The 23,088-nt window shown below is 40.0% G+C and overlaps 1 protein-coding gene across 2 annotated transcripts in view; it reads left to right on the forward strand.

The window, feature by feature from the left end:
* NOX4 (NADPH oxidase 4) overlaps positions 1-23,088 on the forward strand; it is a 150,790-nt gene that overhangs the window by 84,724 nt on the left and 42,978 nt on the right. For both annotated transcript variants that reach the window (XM_084894647.1, XM_084894648.1), the window contains exon 13: positions 17,826-17,907. In XM_084894647.1, the coding sequence (XP_084750773.1) occupies positions 17,826-17,907 (82 nt within the window). The remainder of the gene's footprint in view (positions 1-17,825; positions 17,908-23,088) is intronic.

Here is a 23,088-nt window from a genome sequence, read left to right on the forward strand (position 1 = left end):
GGTGTCCCTCAGCCCAGCCTGTGCCCTCTTCATTCTGGGACTGCTGGCTCCAAACAGTTTGCTTGACTGCCTGCCTGATTTCCCTTAACCACTTATGCCTGACAGCCTGATCACCCCCTACCAGGGGTCCTCAAACTTTTTAAAGTGGGGGCCAGATCACGGTCCCTGAGAGAGCTGGAGGGCCGGACTATATGAACTACTAATTCCTACTGTAACACCTCGGCTGCGCTCACTGCCCAAAAAACCTGGCGGGCAGGATCAGACTCCTCTGCGGGCCGCATGTGGCCCGCGGGCCGTAGTTTGAAGACCCCTGCGCCTAACCATTCCTCGCTTTCCTGATCGACCTCTAATTGCACCCCTGCTGGCGCTATCTCCCCCAGCTGTCCTTCCCTGCTGCCTGGTCACCCCAAACTGCTCTTCTCTGCCAACCCAGTCACCCCCAACTGCCCTCCCCTGCCAGCCCAGTCGTCCCTAACTGCCCTCCCCTGCTAGCCTGGTCTCCCTTAACTGCCCTCTCCTGCAGGCCTGGTCCCTCCCAACTGCCTCCCCTGCAGGCCTGGTAGCCCCCAACTGCCCTCTCCTGCCAGCCTTGTTGCCCCTAACTGCCCTCTCCTGTATTCCTGAACACCCACAACTGCCCTCCACTGCCAGCCACTTGTGGCAGCCATTTTGTGACCACATGGGGCCGGCCATCTTAAGTGAGGGCATGATGGTCAATTTGCATATTAACTCTTTATTATATAGGGTTGTCATTAGCTCATTAAAATAAATCCTCTCATTTATTTTAACATTTATTAGGAATACTTAATAGTTTAAATTTTATCCTTTTATTTCATGTCCTATGTCATTGAGGGATAAACAAGATCATTTTATTCAGAGTGTATTTCCAGTCAGTTGCTTTTCAATTATTATAGACCTTCTTGGTTGTTGATTTTAAATATTTGTTTATTTGGAAAAAATGTTAAGCATTCATGCAGAGAACCCTTAAGTAATTGTGCCACTATCTGGCCTTAAAGCAATGGGATTATAATTATGAAGGGAAAATGGGAACATTGCTTCTGAGATCAAGGATCACTGGTTTTTATTCTGAGAGAATTTATTAAAACTCAATTTGAGCGCAGTAGTTATAGGAAATACTAAGGAGATACCTAATAATTTGAATGTCAAAGTTTTTACTTGAGAATTGTGTTTGTAATGGAGTGTTGAGAACAAAATTTGACTGAAGTGGGATTGAGATATAAAAGTAGTAGAGAAGTGGAGATGGTGAGTATAGATAAATCCAGTGGTATGTGGGAGCCAGCACCTAAGAGCTTATTGGGTCAACGGGGGCTTCTCTTCCAATTCTATGTTCAGTGAAGTTAAGTTTGGGAGCTTTCAATCATTCATAGTATGATTATTTATCCCACAGAAATAGATCAGTACTATAAAGTATGGTTTTAAAAAACGTAAGACCTGGCTATTAAATATTTGCTAAAGCACCAATGGACAAATTCTAAGGAATTTGGATGTAAAATTATATTTAAAATAGAGCAGAAAATAGAAGGAAGAAGAGAAATTCTATTTCTTATCACTAAAATTGAGGATGGGGGAGAAGAAGGGAGAAGGTGCCATATACCATTCAAAATAGTGAATTGATATGTGAAGCATGGAGGCTCTTAGGAGTTGTGCCAAGAGGTCTACTGAGATACATGGTCCAAAATTTAAAGTGAAACAAGCCAAAAAAATTTGAGGTCCCCCCCAACCCCCTGGCATGATCCACTTCTACAGATTAGCTATTAAGCAGGTGGATTTACTAATAACCAGCATTGATTAAATTCACTATATTTGTCAACTCCAATCCATTCTCTGCACTGTCGCCATAGGAAATTCAAAGCATGAATCAAATGAAATCACTTCTCTTGCTTCAAATACTTTAGCAGCTTCCCATTTCTCCTAGCATAAAGATAAAAAATTCTTCTGATAGCCTGGAAGGGCCTCCCTGCTCTGGCTCTGCCCAACTTCTCACCTTGACTCAATTTGTTTTCTTGTTTACACAACAGCAACACTTTTGTTTCGCCTGCTTCCTCTCACCCTATTTTTATCCTTATCCATATGTTCTTACTCTCCACCACCCCTGCCCACCCTACCCACACATGTACCTAGTATACAATATTTAAATCACATCTCAGAAGTAACTTTGTCTGAGAAGCCTCAATTTTTGGTGTTGTTTCTTATAAATGTTCCCACCACTGTATTTCTTTCCTTAAGAGCACTTATCTCCATTGGTAACTATACAGTGAAAGTGTGAACATTGGTGTAACATAGGCTATAAGCATTATCATTGTAGGGACTTGTATCTCTTTTTGCATACCAGTGTACTCAAGGGCCAATTAAAAGGATTGTTCATAATAAATGTAAATATTTATGAAGGAAAGGGGAAAAGTGGAAGAGGAAGGGAGGACAGAGAAAGGGGAGGAAAGGTAGAGGGAGGGAGGGAAGAAGAGAGGGAGAAAGGGGAGAGAGAGAGAGAGAGAGAGAGAGAGAGAGAGAGAGAGAGAGAGAGAGAATATCCTCTCCTTCATGAAAACTCACAAGCTAGTGGGTCAGTGGTCAGATACATAAACAAGTATAATAATACTGTGCTCACCAAAACGCAGGATGCCATGCCTTCTATGAGGAAGATTTGGGAGACTTTTCAGGCTAAACTGAGTTTTAGAGATAAAAAGGACTTGTTCAAAGTGGGAGATTATTCCAGGGAGAGAAATAGCTTGAATTAGTGGCTCAGAAGGGTCATGAAGTGCCAGGAAAATGTCATGGTGTTGGAAGGCCAGGCTGTGATATTATCCAGAGTTCATGTCATACAGGAGCTTGTGGGAATTGCTAAGAAGCTTGGTCAGCAGAAACTGGTTTGGCTCAGTGGATAGAGCGTAGGCCTGCGGACTGAAAGGTCCCGGGTTTGATTCTGGTCAAGGGCATGTACCTTGGTTGCGGGCACAGCCCCAGTAGGGGGTGTGCAAGAGGCAGCTGATCGATGATGATTCTTTCTCATCAATGTTTCTCTCTATCCCTCTCTCTTCCTCTCTGTAAAAAATCAATTATATATATATATATATATATATGTGTGTGTGTGTGTGTGTGTGTGTGTGTGTGTGTGTGTGTGTGTGTATATATGAATATGAAGGTTGGTCATTCCTCCTGAAGATACTGGTGAGAAATAGAAGGTTTTTAAAACAGGAAATGAAATCAAATGTACCCTTTATATGGGTTACCGTGATGGCTTTATGCAGATTGAAAAGTAGAAAGATCAGGTTAGAAGCAAATTAAAGATTTGTCATAGTGTCAAGGAAGCTGAGGAGAAAAAATTTCTGTGTAGGGAATGAACTAAGACACACAATAATTTTGCGAATGGCATTACTGCTAATATTATAAAGAGCATCTTATTGGGAAAATTCAAGGGAGAAGTTGGGGATGGTATAGACTGCTTTGGATTACAGAACAAATTGGAGACCAGAAAGTAGAGAGTTGGTAATAAAAAGAAGCACATGGCAAATGGGTTATTTCCTAAGTCATTCTGTTTCTAAATTCCCCCCAAACTCTGAGAGTGATTGAATATATATTGTTCTGGCCCGGGATTAGCAGAGAGAGAAGTTAGCAAATACATATGCAAATTACTTGTGTATCCATCCAGGTAGATCTGGGTCCAAATGAGGATGAGGATTAACATATCATTTCTTCAAGTGTATATTATTTATATAGTGAATCACTATATATATAATTCTAAACTTTTGTGAATGTAGAAATCATTGCAGACAATTAATTAATTTGATAGAAGTTAGCATAACTTATAGTAAGTCAGTCAATGAATATAAGCTGGTGGTAAATTCTTCATAACCTCAAAAATCAATGAAATTTTTCTGTCAGGGAAATGAAAAATTTATATTATAATTTAAACGACCATCTGCTCTCAGGATAGAAAATAAATTGTTTTCTCCTTGGTTTCTCAGTTTATGAACATGAAATCTATGCTATCATTTTTTAGTAGATGACAGCTCACTTATAATGCCACTGAAAATATAGAGACTGCTTAGTAAATGATTGGAATTCACTATTCATAAAGTTTTATTCTAGGTTACTAATTTCACAACTCCCAAAACGGAGAAAAACACAAAATTTTTATTTTCTGGCCACTAAAAAGATGTTATTTTTTATTCTTGAAAATAAGCAGATTACATAATTTTTGGACCTGCAAATAGAGTTATTACAGCAAAGTGGTTTGTTTTTGTAAATGGTTATGTTTTCATTAAGATTTGTTCTATTCCTAAGAGAAATTTGAGTTCTCTATTATCTACCATGTTTTTTTATTTTACTATATAATAATATGAAGGAAGATAAGGATAGTGAGGAATTTTCTCGGTAATGTAATTTCTCAAGCAGTGTCAAAAATTTGACAGTAATGCAGTAGGTGGCCAGAAAGGCATATGTCATTTTAGTGTTAATGGACTAAGTAATTTCAAAGAAGGCAGGAAGGCAAGGGTTTTATGCCATTATCATTATTGTGGGGAACATTTTTAACTACTCATTTTTTATGCCCTTGCTAAGTAAGCACTTTATAAATGAAGTAAATGAATATAGTTCCTGTTCCCTAACCTAATTGTAATTTTTAAAGCAAAATTGTGACTTGGTGGATTATAATGAAGCAGACAGGGTTCTTTAATGTCATCCAAATGAACACATCAAACACATTACATATCTTAATACCAAAGAAAGGTGCTTATCTTCTGTGGATTCAAAGGCAATTGAGAAAATGAACTTTGGGAATAGCGCGTGGCAAAAATACTACTTCTTTTATTATTTTTGAACTTTAACAGAGAAGGAGAGTGGGATTTCATAAACATATATAATTAGTATGGGGAAATGAAACTCTTCTATAAAATGAGGTTTTTGAGAAAACTTGAAGGTGACAATTAAATAATGGACAGGAAATGCTAGAGAATCTCAAGAAATGTACCTAGACTGAGTAGTACAGTAGTTAGTGGAGTTAGTAAAGAAGAGTTAAAATGGTCTGTTGTGTGTGAGGAAGAACTTAAATGTAGAAGGTGATTTTATTTTTGTTGTCATAGTATTGGGAAACTAGTAACATGTTGGGGTGCAGCTATCCACATCAATATGAGGGAAGAAATAAAAGAGAAAATTCACACAGAAAACCTTGCATATCCCAATGTTTTCTATTATAATACCTAGCAGAAAGTTATGCCTCCAATTGGAGCAAATAAGAAAATGTGTTTTAAAGGTGGGGCTGTCCTTCAAGAATAGTCAAGTGATTTTCCTCCTTTCTTTCCCCTCTTGTCCTTTGTGGCCTAGTCCTCTGAGCTTCCGCTGGCCCAGTAGCAGGCAGATCTCTTGTTGGTGCTGGGATGGCGGACTGTTCAGTAGTGGACTGGGATATTGGGTCCTCTCTGGTGAGATACAGCACTCAGCCATAGGCTTTCAGAGTTGGCAGCGAGCATAGTGGAAAAGACAACCAGGGCCACCATCCAAACCCAGTGGAAATGGGAACTTCCCTTTTCAAAAAAATTTTTTTTGAGGTTTGTGAATGCATTTACATGAATAAATATTCCTATTCCTGCTTTTCCCACAGGGCAGGAACAGACAGCAGTATTTTTTCCAAACCATTTTTAAACAGAAGTTTTTACTTGAATTTATTATCTGTTTATTATTTAACTAGACGAGTTGGTTTTTTACAATGAAAAACTCTCACATTCCCTGAGCCTCTCCAAATATATTCATTTGGTGATATTATTATTGTTTTCCATATTAAAAAGAAGTCACAGGAAAAAATTGATATAACTTTAATGAATATTGAGAATAAAATAATATGGGGGAAAAAATGAAAGATTTAAAAAAAAACACAAATTGTATAGTTTAGAATGATATGTTATGTTTCTAGATATAAAGCTGAATGTGGTGAAACTGTTAATTCTTCCCAAAATAAATAATGGGCTTAATACAATTTCAATCAAAATAAAAACTCAAAATAAAAATATATTATTAATGTTTCTTTGAAAAAAAAAACACACATAAGAAAATAATTAAAAATAACAAGAAAATCTAGAATATCTTGAATAATAAGATAGGACTGGCCCTATTAAAATATACGGTAAAATGAAATAAAATTTACAAGCAAGCTAAGAATTTACAAGGCTAAATAATGTGCCAAGGAACATGAAGCTATTAAGTGAATGAACTGGGGTTTGAACTCAGGCTCATCTCATGCAAAAGTAGGTGCTAATGTACTATACTGCCTCCTATAAAGTGCATATAGTATAAATACTATGATATTAGAGCCATGGTTGGCAAACTGCGGCTCGTGAGCCACATGCGGCTCTTTGGCCCCTTGAGTGAGGCTCTTCCACAAAATACCACGGCCTGGAGGAGTCTGTTTTGGAGAAGTGGTGTTAGGAGAAGTTAAAGTTTAAAAAATTGGCTCTCAAAAGAAATTTTAATCATTGTATTGTTGATATTTGGCTCTGTTGACTAATGAGTTTGCTGACCACTGTACTAGAGCAAGGAATATGTTAACAAAGGAAAATAGCCTAGAAATAGACCTTTAAAACATGGAAATACATATCATATGATAAAATAATCTCCATAAATCAATATGAACTATCCTATATATATAAAAGACTAATATGCAAATTGACCAAACAGCAGAACAACCAGTTGCTATGATGTGCACTGACCACCTAGGGGCAGACACTCAACACAGGATCTGCCCCCTGGTGGTCAATGTGGTTCCCCAGAAGCTCCGCTCATAGCTGGCAAGTACAGCAGAAGCCTCTCCTGCCTCCATGGCAGGACTAAGGATGTCCCACTGCTGGCTTAGTTGGACATCCCCTGCGGGCTCCTGAACTGTGAGAGGGCTCAGGCCAGGCTGAAGGACCCTCTGGAATGCACAAATTTTGTGCACCGGGCCTTTAGTTAGTTTATAAATAAACAATTGGTACTTAACAATTAAAAAATTAAATCTTTAAATGACAAATTACTTCCAAGTAGGTTGAGTATTTTAAGTTTAAAAGTTAATTTATAATAATAAAAGCATAATATGCTAATTAGACCAGACATCCTTCCAGACGACCTTCCAGATGAAGCCAGGGCTGCCAGGGAAGCCTGGGTCCCAGGTGCCTGCCAGAGGCTGGAGGGAATCCCATGTCTCGGGTGCCAGAGGGAAGCTGGTGCTGGCAGCTGGAGGAAGGAAGGCCTAATCTGGCATGAATTTCCTTCATTGGGCCTCTGGTCTGTAAATAATCGCCAATCTCTAGAAGTAAAAGACCATTTTTCCTTGGAAGAATTCTCATGGAAATGTTAAGTACATTTAACTATATAAATATTTTAAAATTATGTTAGAAATAAAAAACGAATTGAACAGAAACATATATAGAAATTGCCCATTAATATCTTCAATATATAAAGTTACTTCAATTCAAAAGGAAATAAGCTGAGAAAAGAAATGCATACACTATTTGAACAGAGTAAATCATACTAGTATTGAAATAAATGTTAATTAGAATAATTGTATACTATAGTTCACCTTTCAATTAACAGATTTACTTTGTTGGTGATATCCATTACTGGTGTGGATACAAAATGTTGACATTTTACTCTCCAGGATATATAATTAGGGTTCTTTAGGAGAAAAGAACGTATTCTGTCCTAGGAAATTCTAAAATTTATATAAGCATGGTAAGGTTCACTTGCTTGCGCTGGAAAACAGGTTAAAGAAGGAGCTTTCTAGGCAGGTCAGGGTGCTTGCTGTAGGAGGAAAGAACACTGATTGCAATAAAAGGCATGATATCATTAGGAAACAACCCGATGTTAATGCAACTGAGCTTAGAATTCACACTGAAGTGTTGGGAGATAGGCCACAGAAACATGGAGTCATTTCTTTAAAAAGAATGTTGAGCATCAAAATGAATAAATTAGACTTTATTCTATATTCTACAGGAGATAAAGAATCTCTGTTCCAGTCCTCGCTGATTTGGCTCAGTGAATAGAGTGTTGGCTTGTGGACTGAAGGATCCCGGGTTCGATTCCTTTCAAGGGCATATGCCTGGTTGTGGGCTCAATCCCCAGTGTGGGGTATGCAGGAGGCAGCCAATCAATGATTTTCTCTCATTATTGATGTTTCTATCTCTCTCCCTTCCTCTCTGAAGTCAATAAAAGCATATATATATATATATATATATATATATATATATATATATATATAAATATATTATAAGGAATCTCTGTTCCAGTACCTAACCTTACTATGCTGAATTTAAAAAATGAAACTGATTATTATTGGTAGGCATAGACTAAGAAGGCCTCTTTAAGGAATTGGAATCTGAGCTGGCCCTTAAGTCTTGGACAGGTGTAGGCTAAAGGAAGGACAGCAGTCCTTGGCGTTGGGAATGCCTAAGTAAAAAAAAAAAAAAAAAAACCACGAGAAGGGTCCAAGAAAACCCAATTTTGTTCAATGAAACAATCTAACAAAGGAAGTGAGTTCATATGTTTGCTTTCCCCTAATCCGCCATTTTGTAGGTTTGGGCTCATGGTTGGTTTTGCTAAGTTTCAAAGGACCACACATCATATGCTGTTGATTGTGTTTGCCCAGTGTTTTTGGTTAGAACTTTATAAAAACTGAAAAGAAAACCTCCAGTTTCTTTGGATCTTGGATAAAATTGCCTATTTCTATTTGAATATGTGCACGCAGCAGGTATTCAGGGTTTATGTAGAAAGCAGGAATTGAATTAGCATCAAGCTGAGCCTGGATCACTTTGAAGTGTTCCTTTTGTTGAATGCCTACATTGTTAAAAATGTGCATTTGCTGTGACAAATGAAAATATAATATTTTCCTTAAGAGGTGGATTGTGGAAAGCTTAGTAGCCATAATGTATCTATCCAAAAATACCTTTGTTCTTTGCTTTTACTTTCCTTGAACCTCTGTTCTTTTCCCTACCTGCCCCCCATCAATTTTTGTTGTAGTTTAGCCTCAGTGGCAACAGAAGAGAATTTATATTTTATAAGAAAGCAAGCAATAGACATTGATTCACTGATGTATTCAGAGGCCAAGAAGTCTGGGGTTCTTTCAAAAGCTGCTTTTGATTTTTAAAAAAAATAGGATGTTTAACAAGTAGGAGCCAGAATAATGAGTATTAAAGAAATGGACTTTTATCGCTGTGCTTCCTCTGAAATTAAAAAGATCCATTAAATAAATTTCCTTTGTGTGTTACTGCATGCCTACCTTCAGACCTTACAATGTTAACAGTACCAATTGTGGAGGCATACAGATTGTATTTGACCCTGCTGTGTTTTCCTGTTATGTAATCCTTAGGCAAAAAGAAATTTAAGGGAGGGAGGAGGAGTGAAAAAAAGAGTACCGAATGAGACAATATGATGCAGTGAAAATTACACTGGACTATGAGGTTTTGTATGACCTTCAGCCAGTCAGCCAGCTTATCTGGCTTTTAGTTTCTTCACCTAAAATATATTTCATTGAAGTAGCTGTTTTCTCCTTTCTCAGCTCATTGCTGATGTGAAACTGTATAATGCTTTTCAGAGAAATAAATTCTAGAATTTGGATCCTTTAATTCCACATACAGTAGGAATGATAATAGATTAATTTTGGTAAAATTGAGCAAACTTCACAGGGAATATGGTGGAGGATATGTGCCAACTACAGGTTTTTAAGTTTATGTTTCTGTCTCCTATTAAGGTTCTCATTCATTAATTAGCTCTGGTTATGTATTAATTATGCACAACAGGTTCTTATCTTGAGTTGCAAAGCGCAGTCTTGTTTTTTTTTCTTTCCTTTTTCTTGTGTAAGACATGTATGACATTCTGTATTTTATATTTCTTTAACATTGACCTCAATATTTATGGAGAAGATAGTTTTTTTTATAACCAGAGCTGATTTTTCCCCCCTAGAATTGCAGTCAATTTTCATTTGAATTTTATCAATAGAAGGTTTATCTATGTCTTTAGGAGGAAATGTTATTATTTTGCAACTAGATTTTTTGATTTATCTAAAATAGTATTAATTTGAATACCTTTAAGGTTGCTTTGAAAGTATTTTAAATAGCAACTATTGTTATTCAATACTGAGTTACCATGGTGATAAAGAACATTCACTTGATTTAAAGTTCTCAGAAAAGGAAAATGTATACTCTATGTTTTTCTAGTTGGTTTAGATGTTCTTCACCAAGTCTGCTCTTTAATTCTTTTGCTTTTTATTTTTTGAAGTGATTTGGTTTTCTAAGATTAGTGTGCATATTTCTTTTCCTAGGGAAAAGAATACACCACATTTTGACAAACCATTAATTTCTTTGAATCCCTAGAATAGCTTTTCATTCCCTTTTAAAGTAATTTTGTAATTACATTCTAAATTCTTTTATAAGTAGCTGTAATGGCACTCCTATTCTTTTGTTGTGCTGACATTTCCTTGTAAACAGGGCTGCCCTTGAGAATAAGGGTGTAGCAAAGAATAAGTTCTTAAAAGTTTGTTGAGAGTGGATAAATGAAGGATGGTTTAATCAATAACATTTCCTTCTGCTCAAAATTCTAGTCTTACTACTAATTTCAAATTCTCTGCCATAGATATTAATATATGGAAAGCAGCAAAAATGTTAGCAAAATTATTCACTTTGTCTAGCACTATGTATCAGGACTTCTTTTTTAGTTCCTTTCATTTTTAAAAAATAAAGCTTTGCTGATTCTTTTATTTTTAATTACCAGTGTATCCAAGCAAAGTTGCTTGTTCTGTTCTTTTGGGTTCTTGGAGTATGCACATAGAACTTATTTATTTTTAGTGTATGTATCTTTTGATAACACATATGTGTTCTTTCCTGGACTTTTAGCATATTAAGGACCTAAATTGATGAAAAATATTTTATGAAAAAATAAATTTTAGATGTGCATATTCTGTTGATATATTTAAATAGTATTTTCTAAATGTTATGAAGAAAATTAATTTGTACCTTCTCTTTTAGTATGTGTGTGTGTGTGTGTGTTTCTTGCATCAGTAGAGGAGCAGACAGCCATTATGTAGAGACTGTGAGTCACAAGTACCACTGAAGATACTTTTATGTTTGTGATAATATATTATACACATCTATCTTTTTTTAAAAAAATATTTTTTATTGATTTCAGAGAGGAAGGGAGAAAGAAACATCAATGATGAAAGAGAACCATTAATCACCTGCCTCCTGCATGCCCCCTACTGGGGATGGAGCCTGCAAGCTGGGACATGTGCCCTGACTGGGAATCAAACCATGACCTCTTAGTTCATAGGTCTACATTCAGCCACTGAGCCACACCAGCTGGGCTATACACATTTACCTTTTAAGAATTTCTTACTCTTAAATAAGCGTTATACAAAATACAAACAAGTTATCAATAAAACAAAAGTTAATGCCTTTTTTCTTCTTTTAAATTATATTTTTATTGGTTTCAAAGAGAGAAAGATAGAAACATCAATGACGAGAGTAAATAATTTATTGGCTGCCTCCTGCACACCCCTATTGGGGATCAAGCCCACAACTTGGGCATGTGCCCTTGACCAGAAATGAACCTGGGACCCTTCAGTACGCAGGCTCTATCCACTGAGGCAAATCTTCCAGTGGATAGATTTCAGCGTCCCTTTTTCTTTTCTTCTGAAATCCTTAGACATATTCACTCTCGACTCTTTGGTGCATATGCTAATAGAATTCTTAGGTCATTGTAGATGAAGTTATCTAACATCCTAGAGAGACTGGAATGCTGGAGAGAATTTTATGACAGCTTGTCAACTCCTTAGCTAAATTCTCATGAAGAATTCTTTCACTGCAGCTTTGAGAAATATATTAATGACAGACATTATGGAACTCTGGAAAAGCTCCATGGTGGCTGACTGTGGGCTGAGAATGACAAATGAAAGAGGCCATCACTAAAGCAGGCTTCTTGAATGCAGTGGAGAAGATGAGGTTTCTAATAGGCAGAGGCTAAGAGGAAGCACTTAAGAGATAGAGTTGAAATGGGTGTGGTTACCATAGTGGGCAGCATGGCTAAAGCAGTGATCAGAATGGATTGATGTGTAGAGATCTTTGGTGTTGACTGACTGACCATAAGGTCCTTATAATTCAAATAGGAGGATGACCTTGTAAATTATAATTTAACTAGAGGCCTGATACACAAAGATTCATGCAAAAATGGGCCTTCACGTCTGGAGCTGCCTTTCCACCTTCCCATGCTGCCCAGAGGCCCCAGGTGGCTGGAGGGGTGTGGAATACCTGTGTTGTTGCCATGGTGATGACACAAGCATCCCTACCTCAGCTGTTAGGCACCAGTGTATGCAAATTAACCCATCATCTTTGTTGGGTTAATTTGCACACTCACTTTTGATTGGCTGATGAGCGTTGCAAAGGTACGGTGAATGTGTATCTTAATCTTAGTGTAGATCCTGTATTTAACTTTTTCTTTATTTCTTTTTTATAGTGGTAGCAAGAAGATTTTATTTTATTCTCAGCCCAGGAATATATTTGCATACCTTTTTGTCATGTTATGCAAATCCTTATCTCATTTGCTACATTCTGAATATTGAGGAGGATTATAGCTGGGCATTTTTCACAAAGGGGAAAATAAAGAACTTGTCACTGTAAATGTGCAAAACAGTTGGATTAAAATTGGAGAGTATTTTATGTTCCTTGCCTTTGTTTTTAAATAATTAAGTATAATGTCTCACAATTGATTGTTCAGGGAACCAAAATTCATGTAATTGTGTGCAATATGTTAACCAGTTCTGGTAGCCTCAGAATCGTTTTGTTGATTCAATGGAAGAAAGGAAGAGTGGGTAAAAGTCTACAAAAGCTTGTGTTCATTAAGATATATCTCCTACTGTTAGGAAATCATGTTCAGACATTCATCACATCATTAATTGGCTCATCAGAATATCATATGTAGAAAATCCTCTCCTTCATTCAGAGGCTTTAATGGCATTGTTTTAAGAAGCTCTGTGAATGGACCTAGCCCTAGTATTGGGAAAACTACCATTTTCTTAAGGAATAGATTTTGGATTTACCAAGAAAGCAAATCCTCTGGTTGAATTTTTGCTTAAGAGAACAGTATTATTTTTAAAGTTTTGCTATTTAACAAATGAAACATCAATTTATTTGGCTTTTATTCCTATGAACCAATAAAGAACAGGATACTAATTAAATAGATGATAGGCATAATCTGGGAAACTACAGAAGGACTAATGTAAGAATTATGAACAATTTTCATTTGGATCTTTCTAAGAATAATTTTAATCATTTATTTTTATTCTCATGAACAAATAAGCCATTCTGTCTTTATGAGATATGAGATAGAGTTAAGTCTCCACATTTAAGAATTTATTAATATAATAAAAATATAAATTTTTAAAAGAACATCACTTTCAGGTAGAAAAATTTGAAAACATTTATTCACAAAAATATATGCACCCCTATATTCATTGCAGCATTGTTTACAATGGCCAAAACATGGAGACAACAAAATGTTCTTCAGTAGAGTATTGGATAAAGATGTGGTATATATACAATGGGATAATACTCAGTCATAAGAAAAGATGAAATACTGCCATTTGAGCCCTAGCCATTTGGCTCAGTGGACAGAACTTCGGCCTGCAGACTGAAGGGTCTGAGTTCCATCCTTGGTTGCAGGCTCCTCCCAGACCAGGGCCCTGGTTGGGGCACATGCAGGAAACAACTAATTGATGTGTTTCTCTCACATCGACATTTCTCTCTGTACTTCCCTCTCTCTTCCTCTCTCTAAAAATCTGTGGGGAAATATCCTCTGGTGAGGATTTAGAAGAAAAAAAAGAAAGAAAGAAAGGAAGAAAGAAAGAAAGAAAGAAAGAAAGAAAGAAAGAAAGAAAGAAAGAAAGAAAGAAAGAAAGAAAGAAAGAAAGGGAGAGAAAGGGAGAGAGAGAGAGAGAGAGAGAGAGAGCGAGAGAGAGAGAGAGAGAGAGAGGAAGGAAGGAAGGAAGGAAGGAAGGAAGGAAGGAAGGAAGGAAGGAAGGAAGGAAGGAAGGAAGGAAGAAAGAAAGAAAGAAAGAAAGAAAGAAAGAAAGAAAGAAAGAAAGAAAGAAAGAAAGAAAGAAAGAAAAAGAAAGACTGCCATTTGAGCCTTAGCCAACTTGGCTCAATGGATAGAGTGTCGGCCTGCAGACTGAAAGGTCCTGGATTCCATTCCACTCAAGGGCAAATGCCCTGGTTGCGAGCTTAATCCTCAGTAGGGGGCATGTAGGAGGTAGCCAATCAATGATTCTCTCTCATCATTGATGTTTCTCTCTCTCTCTCTCTCTCTCTCTCTCTCTCTCTCTCTCTCTCTCTCTCTCTCCCCCCATTCCTCTCTGAAATCCAATCAATGATTCTCTCTCATCATTGATGTTTCTCTCTTTCTCCCTTCCTCTCTGAAATCAATACAATTATATTTAAAAAAAAATATTGCCATTTGAGACAACAATAATGGACCTTGAGAATATTATGCTAAGCAAAATAAATTAGTCAAAAAAAGCTAAGAAACATATGATTTCACTCATATGTGGGATATAAAACTGAAATTCATAGACACAGACAACAGTGTGGTGGTTACTAGAGAGAAGGAGGTAGCGGATGGTAAAGAGTAAATAAAGGGAGCCGAATATATGGTGATGGAAGATGATTTGACTTTGGGTGGGTGCATACAGTGCAATGTATATAGTTCATACATCATAGAAATATACACTTGAAACATAATTTTATTAACCAACATCACCCCAATAAATTAAATTTAAAAAATAGATAAAAGGACATAATTTTAAGATACTGTTTATATATATATAAGCATTATATATATATATATATATATATATATATATATATATATATATATATATATATATATAAAGTTTATATATAAACTTTTCTGTTCATATATATAAACATTTTTTGACAATCATGATAGCTACTCAAGGATCTTCATTTTCTCTTGGTATTCCTTGCATTTATGATATTCAGATTAAAGGATGTTTCAAATGTAGGAATAATTATAGATTTCATAATTTGGGTAGCTTTGTAAATGACCTCTTATTTGCCACTTTTGCTCTCTGTGTATGTGGGGGGAGTTGTTTGTTTGTCTTGTTTTATTTTAGTCCTATCATTGAAATGTTATCTTCAGAGATTTTCTTTCAAATGTATTTTGCGATTATATAAATAGGGAATAACCTATAGCTATTTAATATTATAGTTGTTTTCATTAAGTTTTCTGATTTTTCTTTGCATTAAAATTAGTTTGGGAATCACACAGTAACATTTTAATTCATGTTTATTATTTACAACAAAAGATATATTCAATATAGCTGTTTGATTTAACAGTTCTTTATAAAATTCATCATGTTTGGTGCTGGGTCATGGGCTTTACTTTAGAAGACTCTTTTTAAAAAGGGGATAAATGGAAGGGAACAAGGAGAAGGAGAAACACTAAAAATAACTCATTTAATGAAAAGCTACATACATTGGAAAGGAGACTGAGAAGTAAGTATCATCAGAATTACTAGATATTTCATTGAAATGAATTTTAATTCTCTTCATTAAAAATGACAATATATCAGTCAATAATGTAACTTAATTTAAAAAAATATGAACTCAAAAAGTAAGTATACTTTTTAAAAGAGAAAAAATAAATTGTATTTTCATGTGAACTCGGGAGTAAAGCCACCTGTGTTAGATTTTTTTTTTTAGTTCTTCCCTAAGTGTTTTATAACAACTGTCAGAGTGGCAAAAACACAAAGAACAGTAGAAGTCAGCTAAATATTGGATTCAGCATGTTTTAATAAAGATCCACATCCTGTTTCTCAGCCATACTTTGTAGCCATGATGCTCACAAATGTGTAACATCTAACTATTCGGTAACTGGGAAATGGCAAATATCCTCAAGTGTAGATTTTCAGTATTTTGTGGAAATTGCTCACCTTCAGTTAGGGACAGATTGACTGAAGCCTGGAGTTCAGCGTTACGCTCTGTCTCAGCCTGATGTTGTGATTGTCACAGCTGAAATACAGGCCCCATTGCTTCTCATGGTTGATAGCCTTTGGGCTCTTCTAAAGCTGTGATTAATATTATTCCTTTTAACAGTTTTCTGCATGCAGCAAAAAGTGGTAATTGTAAATATTCTTTCAGCTAACACTTATCTAGCACCTTAATGTGAATGCACCAGATAATGTTCCATATTCTGGTGACATTGTGCCATAGATACTAGAATATGTATCTACCATATAACAATAAATATGTAGTGCGATAAATTCTGTAAGAGTGTAAGCACTGCATATACTAGGAGTAGAGTAGGGACATCTATTCCAGATATGGTAGGAGGACAGGAAGAATGCCGGGATCAGGGGAGCCTCCCATTAGGGATGCCTCTAGAGTTATGGAATAGCTCTAGTGCTAGATGCATGGGATCCGTATTAGAGTGATAGATTACACAGTGCAGATAACTGTATAGTCTAACTACATCTAAGGTAGGACTGGGGATTCTTCCTTTCTTCGCTTTGCCTTCTCTTTCTTTTTTATTTTCTTTTTCATTCCCTTCCTCCTTATCTCACTTCTCTCTCTTCCTCCCTCCCTCACTGCCTTTTTCTCTTCCTCCCTCTCTTCAACTCCTCTTTCCTCCCTTCATTACCAACTGTATAAGGATATAATTTTATTAATCAAATTCTTGGTTCATGGGCTAATATCATCATGGGACAGTTCCTAGCTTTTATTCACTCATTCATTCACTCATTTTTGATGCTACAGTTAATATGTGTGAAATTTTAATAGCTATACCTTTGCTTTTTTAACTAATTCCCTTACTCCGCCTAAAAGGTAGCTATTATCCTGAGTTGTGTATATCATTCCTTTTATCATTGGTTTGTTTGTGTGTTTTTTCATATATAACATACCGGAACAATACATTGCTTAGTTGTTATTTATTTAATTCAACAAAATAATGATATTCTTCTATATATGTATTCTGCTGCTAGTTTCCACTCAACATCATACTAATGTGATTCACTATGTTTTTATTTGTAACTGATTTCGTTCAGTTTTATTTCAATTAATATCCATTATGTGAGTATACCACAAATTGTCTGTTCTCCTATCAATGGGCAGATCAGTTGTTTATATTGTGCAGTCGTGAACAGTGCTGCTATGAACATTTTTTACTTGCTGCCTGAGACATATCTGAAGGTTTCTTTAGAGTACATATCTGGGAATGGAAATATTGGCTCATAGTGTATGCAAGGGTTAAACCCTTAACTTAAAAGATAAGGCCAAATTGTTTTCCCAAAGCTACTGGGCCAACTTGCAGGACCACCTGAAACATAGAAAGCTCACATTGATTCACATTTTTAACACCTGATCTTGTGAGAGTAATTGCTATCAATTGCATGCCATGGAACGTGAATGCTATCTAATGGTGTGTGATTTTGATTTGCATTTCACAGGTTACTAATGAGATTGTGCATCTCTTGGTATATTTATTGGTTACATATATTTCATCTAATCTTTCAATGATAAGGTTTTATTGGTCAATACTAGCAAATACTTGATATTTTTATATTCACAGTTGTGATATCTTAATCATAAAAAGACATTTGGTCATTAAAGTGAAATAGATATAATTTAGTAGTATAGAGAACAGTGAGTAAGCTTCTAATATAGGATGCACAGTCAAATAGTTAACAAATGTGAAAGTAGAGGAAATAACTCTATTTTGAAATTATTTTAATGACTTTTTTTACATCCTGGTGTTCATTTTTCTTTTTACAGAACGATTTCGAGATTTACTACTTCCTCCATCTAGTCAAGACTCCGAGATTCTGCCCTTCATTCAGTCTAGAAAATATCCCAAGTAAGCAATAGGAGTGACTGGGTATTGAAAAGGGAGTGGGCAAGTAAGTACTGGGAGAGATTTTGGAGGACAAAGACAAAATGTGTTCTTTCTTAAGATTTCTGAAAAAGCCAGGATAACTTAGCCTAATTACTGTGGGCATCTTTTGCAATTTAATGTCCCAGGCTCTGCACAGCTGGGTCAGAGAAAAAAAGACTTGCTTGCAAGTGCAGCCAGCTGTGGCTGGGAGCTGTTGAGAGTGCAAACCAAACTGTCTGCGTCAGTGTCTGGCCGTGTGTTTCTCTTTGCTTGATGCTGTATCAACAGACACAGACACTCTGAGTGTCCATCTGGTTTCCTGTTTCTATTCTTTAAATGCAAAGGACTTATTCATATTGTAATAAGTGGCTTTCAAATACCCATGTGCTAGATGTGATTTTAGCAATTTCCACAGATTCCTCTGTACTGTTTTAAGAGTTATGAGAAGGGTTATCTCCTGGTCCTTTCTCGGTTTATTTTTTTATTTTTTTTTTTTTATTTTTTTTTTATTTTATTTTATTTTTATTTTTTTTATTTTTTTTTTTAAATCAATCTTTATTGTTCATATCATTACAAAGGTTCCTCATTTCCTCCCCCCTCCACCAGGTTCCCACCCCACCCTTTGCCCCCTCCCCATCCCCCATTGTCCTCATCCATAGGTGCACAGTTTATGTTCAGTCTCTTCCTCCCTCCCTTTCCCCGATAGTAAATCCCTTTTCAGATAGTAAATCTGTTACTTAGCCTTTTCTCATATCAATAATACCTCCACATGCCCAATGATACACTTCACACAAAAGACATTTTCAAATAGGTCAACCAGCCTCATCCAGGCCCCACCCAAGGCACTCACAGATCAACACCCCAGCGCTATACTAACTCAACACATCCAGATCTAAGCCTTCATCACTTGATTCAGCAGACCCTCAAGTTCCTGCAAAAGTTTCCAGCCATGTCTGAGAGGCAGCCGTGGGCAGGTACAGGTGAGAAGTGAGCTGTTTCGGGCCTGGCTGCTCCGGGCCTGGCCTCTGTTGCTCTGGTTCGTTCCCCAACCAGCTGCTCCGGGTCTGGTCACTGCCGCTCCCGACCTAGTTGCTCTGGACTTGGCTGTTGCTGCTACAGGCCTGGTCGCACCCGACCCGGCTGCTCTGGGCCCGGTTGCTCTGGTCCCGGCCGCTCCGGGCCTGGCCGCTCCCAGCCTGTCAGCCGCTGCTCCGGGCCTGGCCGCACCAGACCCGGCTGCTCCGGGCCTGGCCGCTCCCAGCCTGGCAGCCGCTGCTCCGGGCCTGGCCGCACCAAACCCGGCTGCTCCGGGCCTGGCCGCTCCCAGCCCGGCAGTTGCTGCTCCGGGCCTGGCCGCTCCCAGCCTGGCAGCCACTGCTCCGGGCCTGGCCGCACCAAACCCGGCTGCTCCGGGCCTGGCCGCTCCCAGCCTGGCAGCTGCTGCTCCGGGCCTGGCCGCTCCCAGCCTGGCAGCCGCTGCTCTGGGCCTGGCCACACCAGACCCAGCTGAACCGGGCCTGGCCGCTCCCAGCCTGGCAGCCGCTGCTCCGGGCCTGGCCGCACCAGACCCGGCTGCTCCGGGCCTGGCCGCTCCCAGCCTGGCAGCCGCTGCTCCAGGCCTGGCCGCACCAGACCCGGCTGCTCCGGGCCTGGCCGCTCCCAGCCTGGCAGCCGCTTCTCCAGGCCTGGCCACTCCCAGCCTGGCAGCCACTGCTCCAGGCCTGGCCGCACCAGACCCGGCTGCTCCGGGCCTGGCCGCTCCCAGCCTGGCAGCCGCTGCTCCTGGCCTGGCCGCTCCCAGCCTGGCAGCCACTGCTCCAGGCCTGGCCGCACCAGACCCAGCTGCTCCGGGCCTGGCCGCTCCCAGCCTGGCAGCCGCTTCTCCAGGCCTGGCCACTCCCAGCCTGGCAGCCACTGCTCCAGGCCTGGCCGCACCAGACCCGGCTGCTCCGGGCCTGGCCGCTCCCAGCCTGGCAGCCGCTGCTCTGGGCCTGGCCGCTCCCAGCCTGGCAGCCGCTGCTCCGGGCCTGGCCGCACCAGACCCGGCTGCTCCGGGCCTGGCCGCTCCCAGCCTGGCAGCTGCTGCTCCGGGCCTGGCCGCTCCCAGCCTGGCAGCCGCTGCTCCGGGCCTGGCCGCACCAGACCCGGCTGCCCCGGGCCTGGCCGCTCCCAGCCTGGCAGCTGTTGCTCTGGGCCTGGCCGCTCCCAGCCTGGCAGCCGCTGCTCCAGGCCTGGCCACACCAGACCCAGCTTCTCCGGGCCTGGCTGCTCCCAGCCTGGCAGCCGCTGCTCCGGGCCTGGCCGCACCCGACCCGGCTGCTCCAAGCCTGGCCGCTCCCAGCCTGGATGCTCCGTGCTTGGCTACTGCTGTTCTGGGCCTGGCTGCTCCCAACCCGGCTGCTCTGGGCCCGGCTTCTCCGGGCCCAGCCACTCCGTGTCTGGGTGTTCCTGGACTGGCCACCCTGGGCTTGGCCGCCTCTGCCTCAGGCCTGGCTGCCACTGCCCCAGGTCTGGCTGCTCCAGTGCTGGCCGTTGATGGTCTTGTTCTGGCTGCTGCTGCTCTGGGGCCTGGCCACTGCTGCTCCGGGCCCAGCTGCCACTGCCTTGTGCCTGGCCACTCTAGGCCTGGTCGCTGCTGTTCCAACATTCTGTCCCTTTTTTCTCTTTTTTTTTTTTCTTTTTTTAAAAAAAAACAAAACAAAACGCATTTATGTTGCAATGTTGGCTGGTGCGTTGAGTTCTGACTTAGTCTTTGATTTTTCAAGATCTTCTTTGTATTCTTTCTTAAGTAATTTTACTATCATTTGCTCTCACTTGATTTCTTCACATTGAGAACTTCTTTGGTTTCTTCCTCCTTGTCCTGGGAGCTCAGCAGGTTGGCCTGTGGCACCCCTTTGTTCTCCGCGGGCTCCCGCGCTGCTCCAGCCTGTTGCCGGGGTCGGCGCCGCCCAGGAAGCAGCCCCCGTCCTTGGCTCCGTTGCCCATGCTCAGCAGTCGAAGGCTCAGGGGCACCCCCCCCTCCCTGGGGGCCCCGTCGCCGGGCTCCTTGCTGGCGCCCGGCTGGCCGGTGTCCGGCAGGGGCTCCTGCTCCTCGTGGCGTTCCTCCAGTCTGGAGCTTTCTTTCTCCCTCCCACTAGGGGAGTCCAGGATCAGAGTCAACAGACAGTCCTCTGCGCACAGTGTGCGCGACTCCAGGGGCTCGGCCTTTCGCCGAGCTCCCAGGACTCCACCTCACAGCTCCGTCTCCCCCTGCCCGAGCCTGGGTCCCCAGGGACTGGCCCAGACCTGGAGTTCGGGGCGGTCTGGACTGAGGCTCAGAGCTGCCGCCGGAGGCTTTGTTTCTTCCGGCTAGGGTAATCCAGCATCAGAGTCAACATTCAGTTCTCTGCGCGCCATGTGCGCGCGACTCCGGGGGCCCCGCATTTCGCCGTCCCCCGGGATTGTCTCCCCCTGCCGGAGCCTGGGTCCCCAGGGTCTGGCCCATAACTTGGGGCTCAGCGCTGCCGGTTCGGGGGTTCAGCCCAGGCTGGAGGTTCTATTTCCTTCCTGCTAGGGAACGCCGGGCAGCACCCAGCCCTCTCCTCCTCTCCGCTCCTGGTCCTTTCTCAATAGGGGCAGACCTTGTCTCTCTTAGATGCCACAAGTGTACTTATTGGTTGAAGGAATAGACCTTCATCTTTCCAGAGAATGAGGAGTTACCAGGGATTTTGTTTTGTTTTTGTTTTTCAATTAGGCATTCTCTTCCTAAAGGTTGACAGGTGCTGCTATCTTGATCCTTCCTGGGGAAGCTTCAAGCTCCCTCTCCTCTATGAATGTCTGACACTCTTTACTAGCTAGTATGCAATAGGCTAATGAATGAATAAACTAATATCATTTTAAAAAAATAGAAAGGTCACCAAGTTAAAGAGCTAAAGCTTGGTTCACACATTTTTCATCAAAACTAATCACTATGCTAAGTGAATCCTTCTTTGATTGGTTGGGCAGTTTATTCAAGTATTTACTGAATTTCTCTTTCTAGAATAACTTTCCCCCCTAATATCCATGTTTCCTTGAAAATAAGACATCCTCCTAAAATAAGATCTAGAGCATTGAAAGATAAGACATCCCCTGAAAATAAGACCTAACGCAACTTTGGGAGAAAAAATTAATATAAGACACTGTCTTATTTTTGGGGAAACAGGGTGCTTAGCTTTAATAATATTTACTTACCTCTCAAAACAAAAATAAATATAGAATCCGAATTATTTGTTCATTGTTTTAGATATGAATCCTTGTTTAGTCTCTAGCAATAATCTTCCAATGCCCTTACAACACACAGGGACATACATGGGCCTGCTAGCCTGGTATTAATACATTCCTCTTCCATGTGCATATTGACGGGGAAGACGGAGGTGCCTGAAGTGATTGACACATGCCTATCTGCATTTTTCCCCAAGGTTGCTATTTGCAGAGGCCACTGATGCCTGCTTTTCTGCCTCTTGGGCTACAATCTGCCTGATACTTTTGCTTAAAGAGGGGAATCACAGTGGTTTCTCAGCTGATGACCTGTTTGCTGCTATTTCCCTGCTATTTTCTTAGCTGCATGACCTTACATGTTTGCTTCTTGTTCTTAGGTTACTTTTTGGATAGTGATGTGATCCATTCTAATATTTAAGAGAGACACCATGTGACAATCTTTTGCCAATGTCTGCTCCTTGGGGTAGATATATTCTTTTTGGTATCTGTGGATTAAAAGAAAACAAATCATCTCTAGATGCCTCACACACCATAGTACAGCAGTTGAGAGTGCGGACTCACCAGCTGGTGTGACCTGAGACAACTTAACCCTCTGTGCCCCAGTTCCATTTGTGTGCAAAGGGGCGTTAACAAAACCTACACTTGGGGGTTTTATGAGGATTAAATAAATTAAACAAAAAAATACTTAAAACCCAGCTTACACATAGGAGTACTCTACTCTAACTGCAGGTTTTATTATTCATTTAAAATTCCATACAGAATTATGCAATTAAGCTTGCCCACTTATAGAATCTTAGGGAAATAGATTATTGATCCATCTTGGAGAATAGCTTTTATATCAGCAAAACTTTTGTCAACCTGCCCTTATTAATACATAGGGAAGTTTATTCACTATTTCTAAATTATCACTAAATGCTAATGTGACAT

This window comes from Pipistrellus hanaki (assembly GCF_964339955.1).
Source record: "Pipistrellus hanaki genome assembly, chromosome: 9".
Lineage (NCBI taxonomy): Eukaryota > Metazoa > Chordata > Mammalia > Chiroptera > Vespertilionidae > Pipistrellus > Pipistrellus hanaki.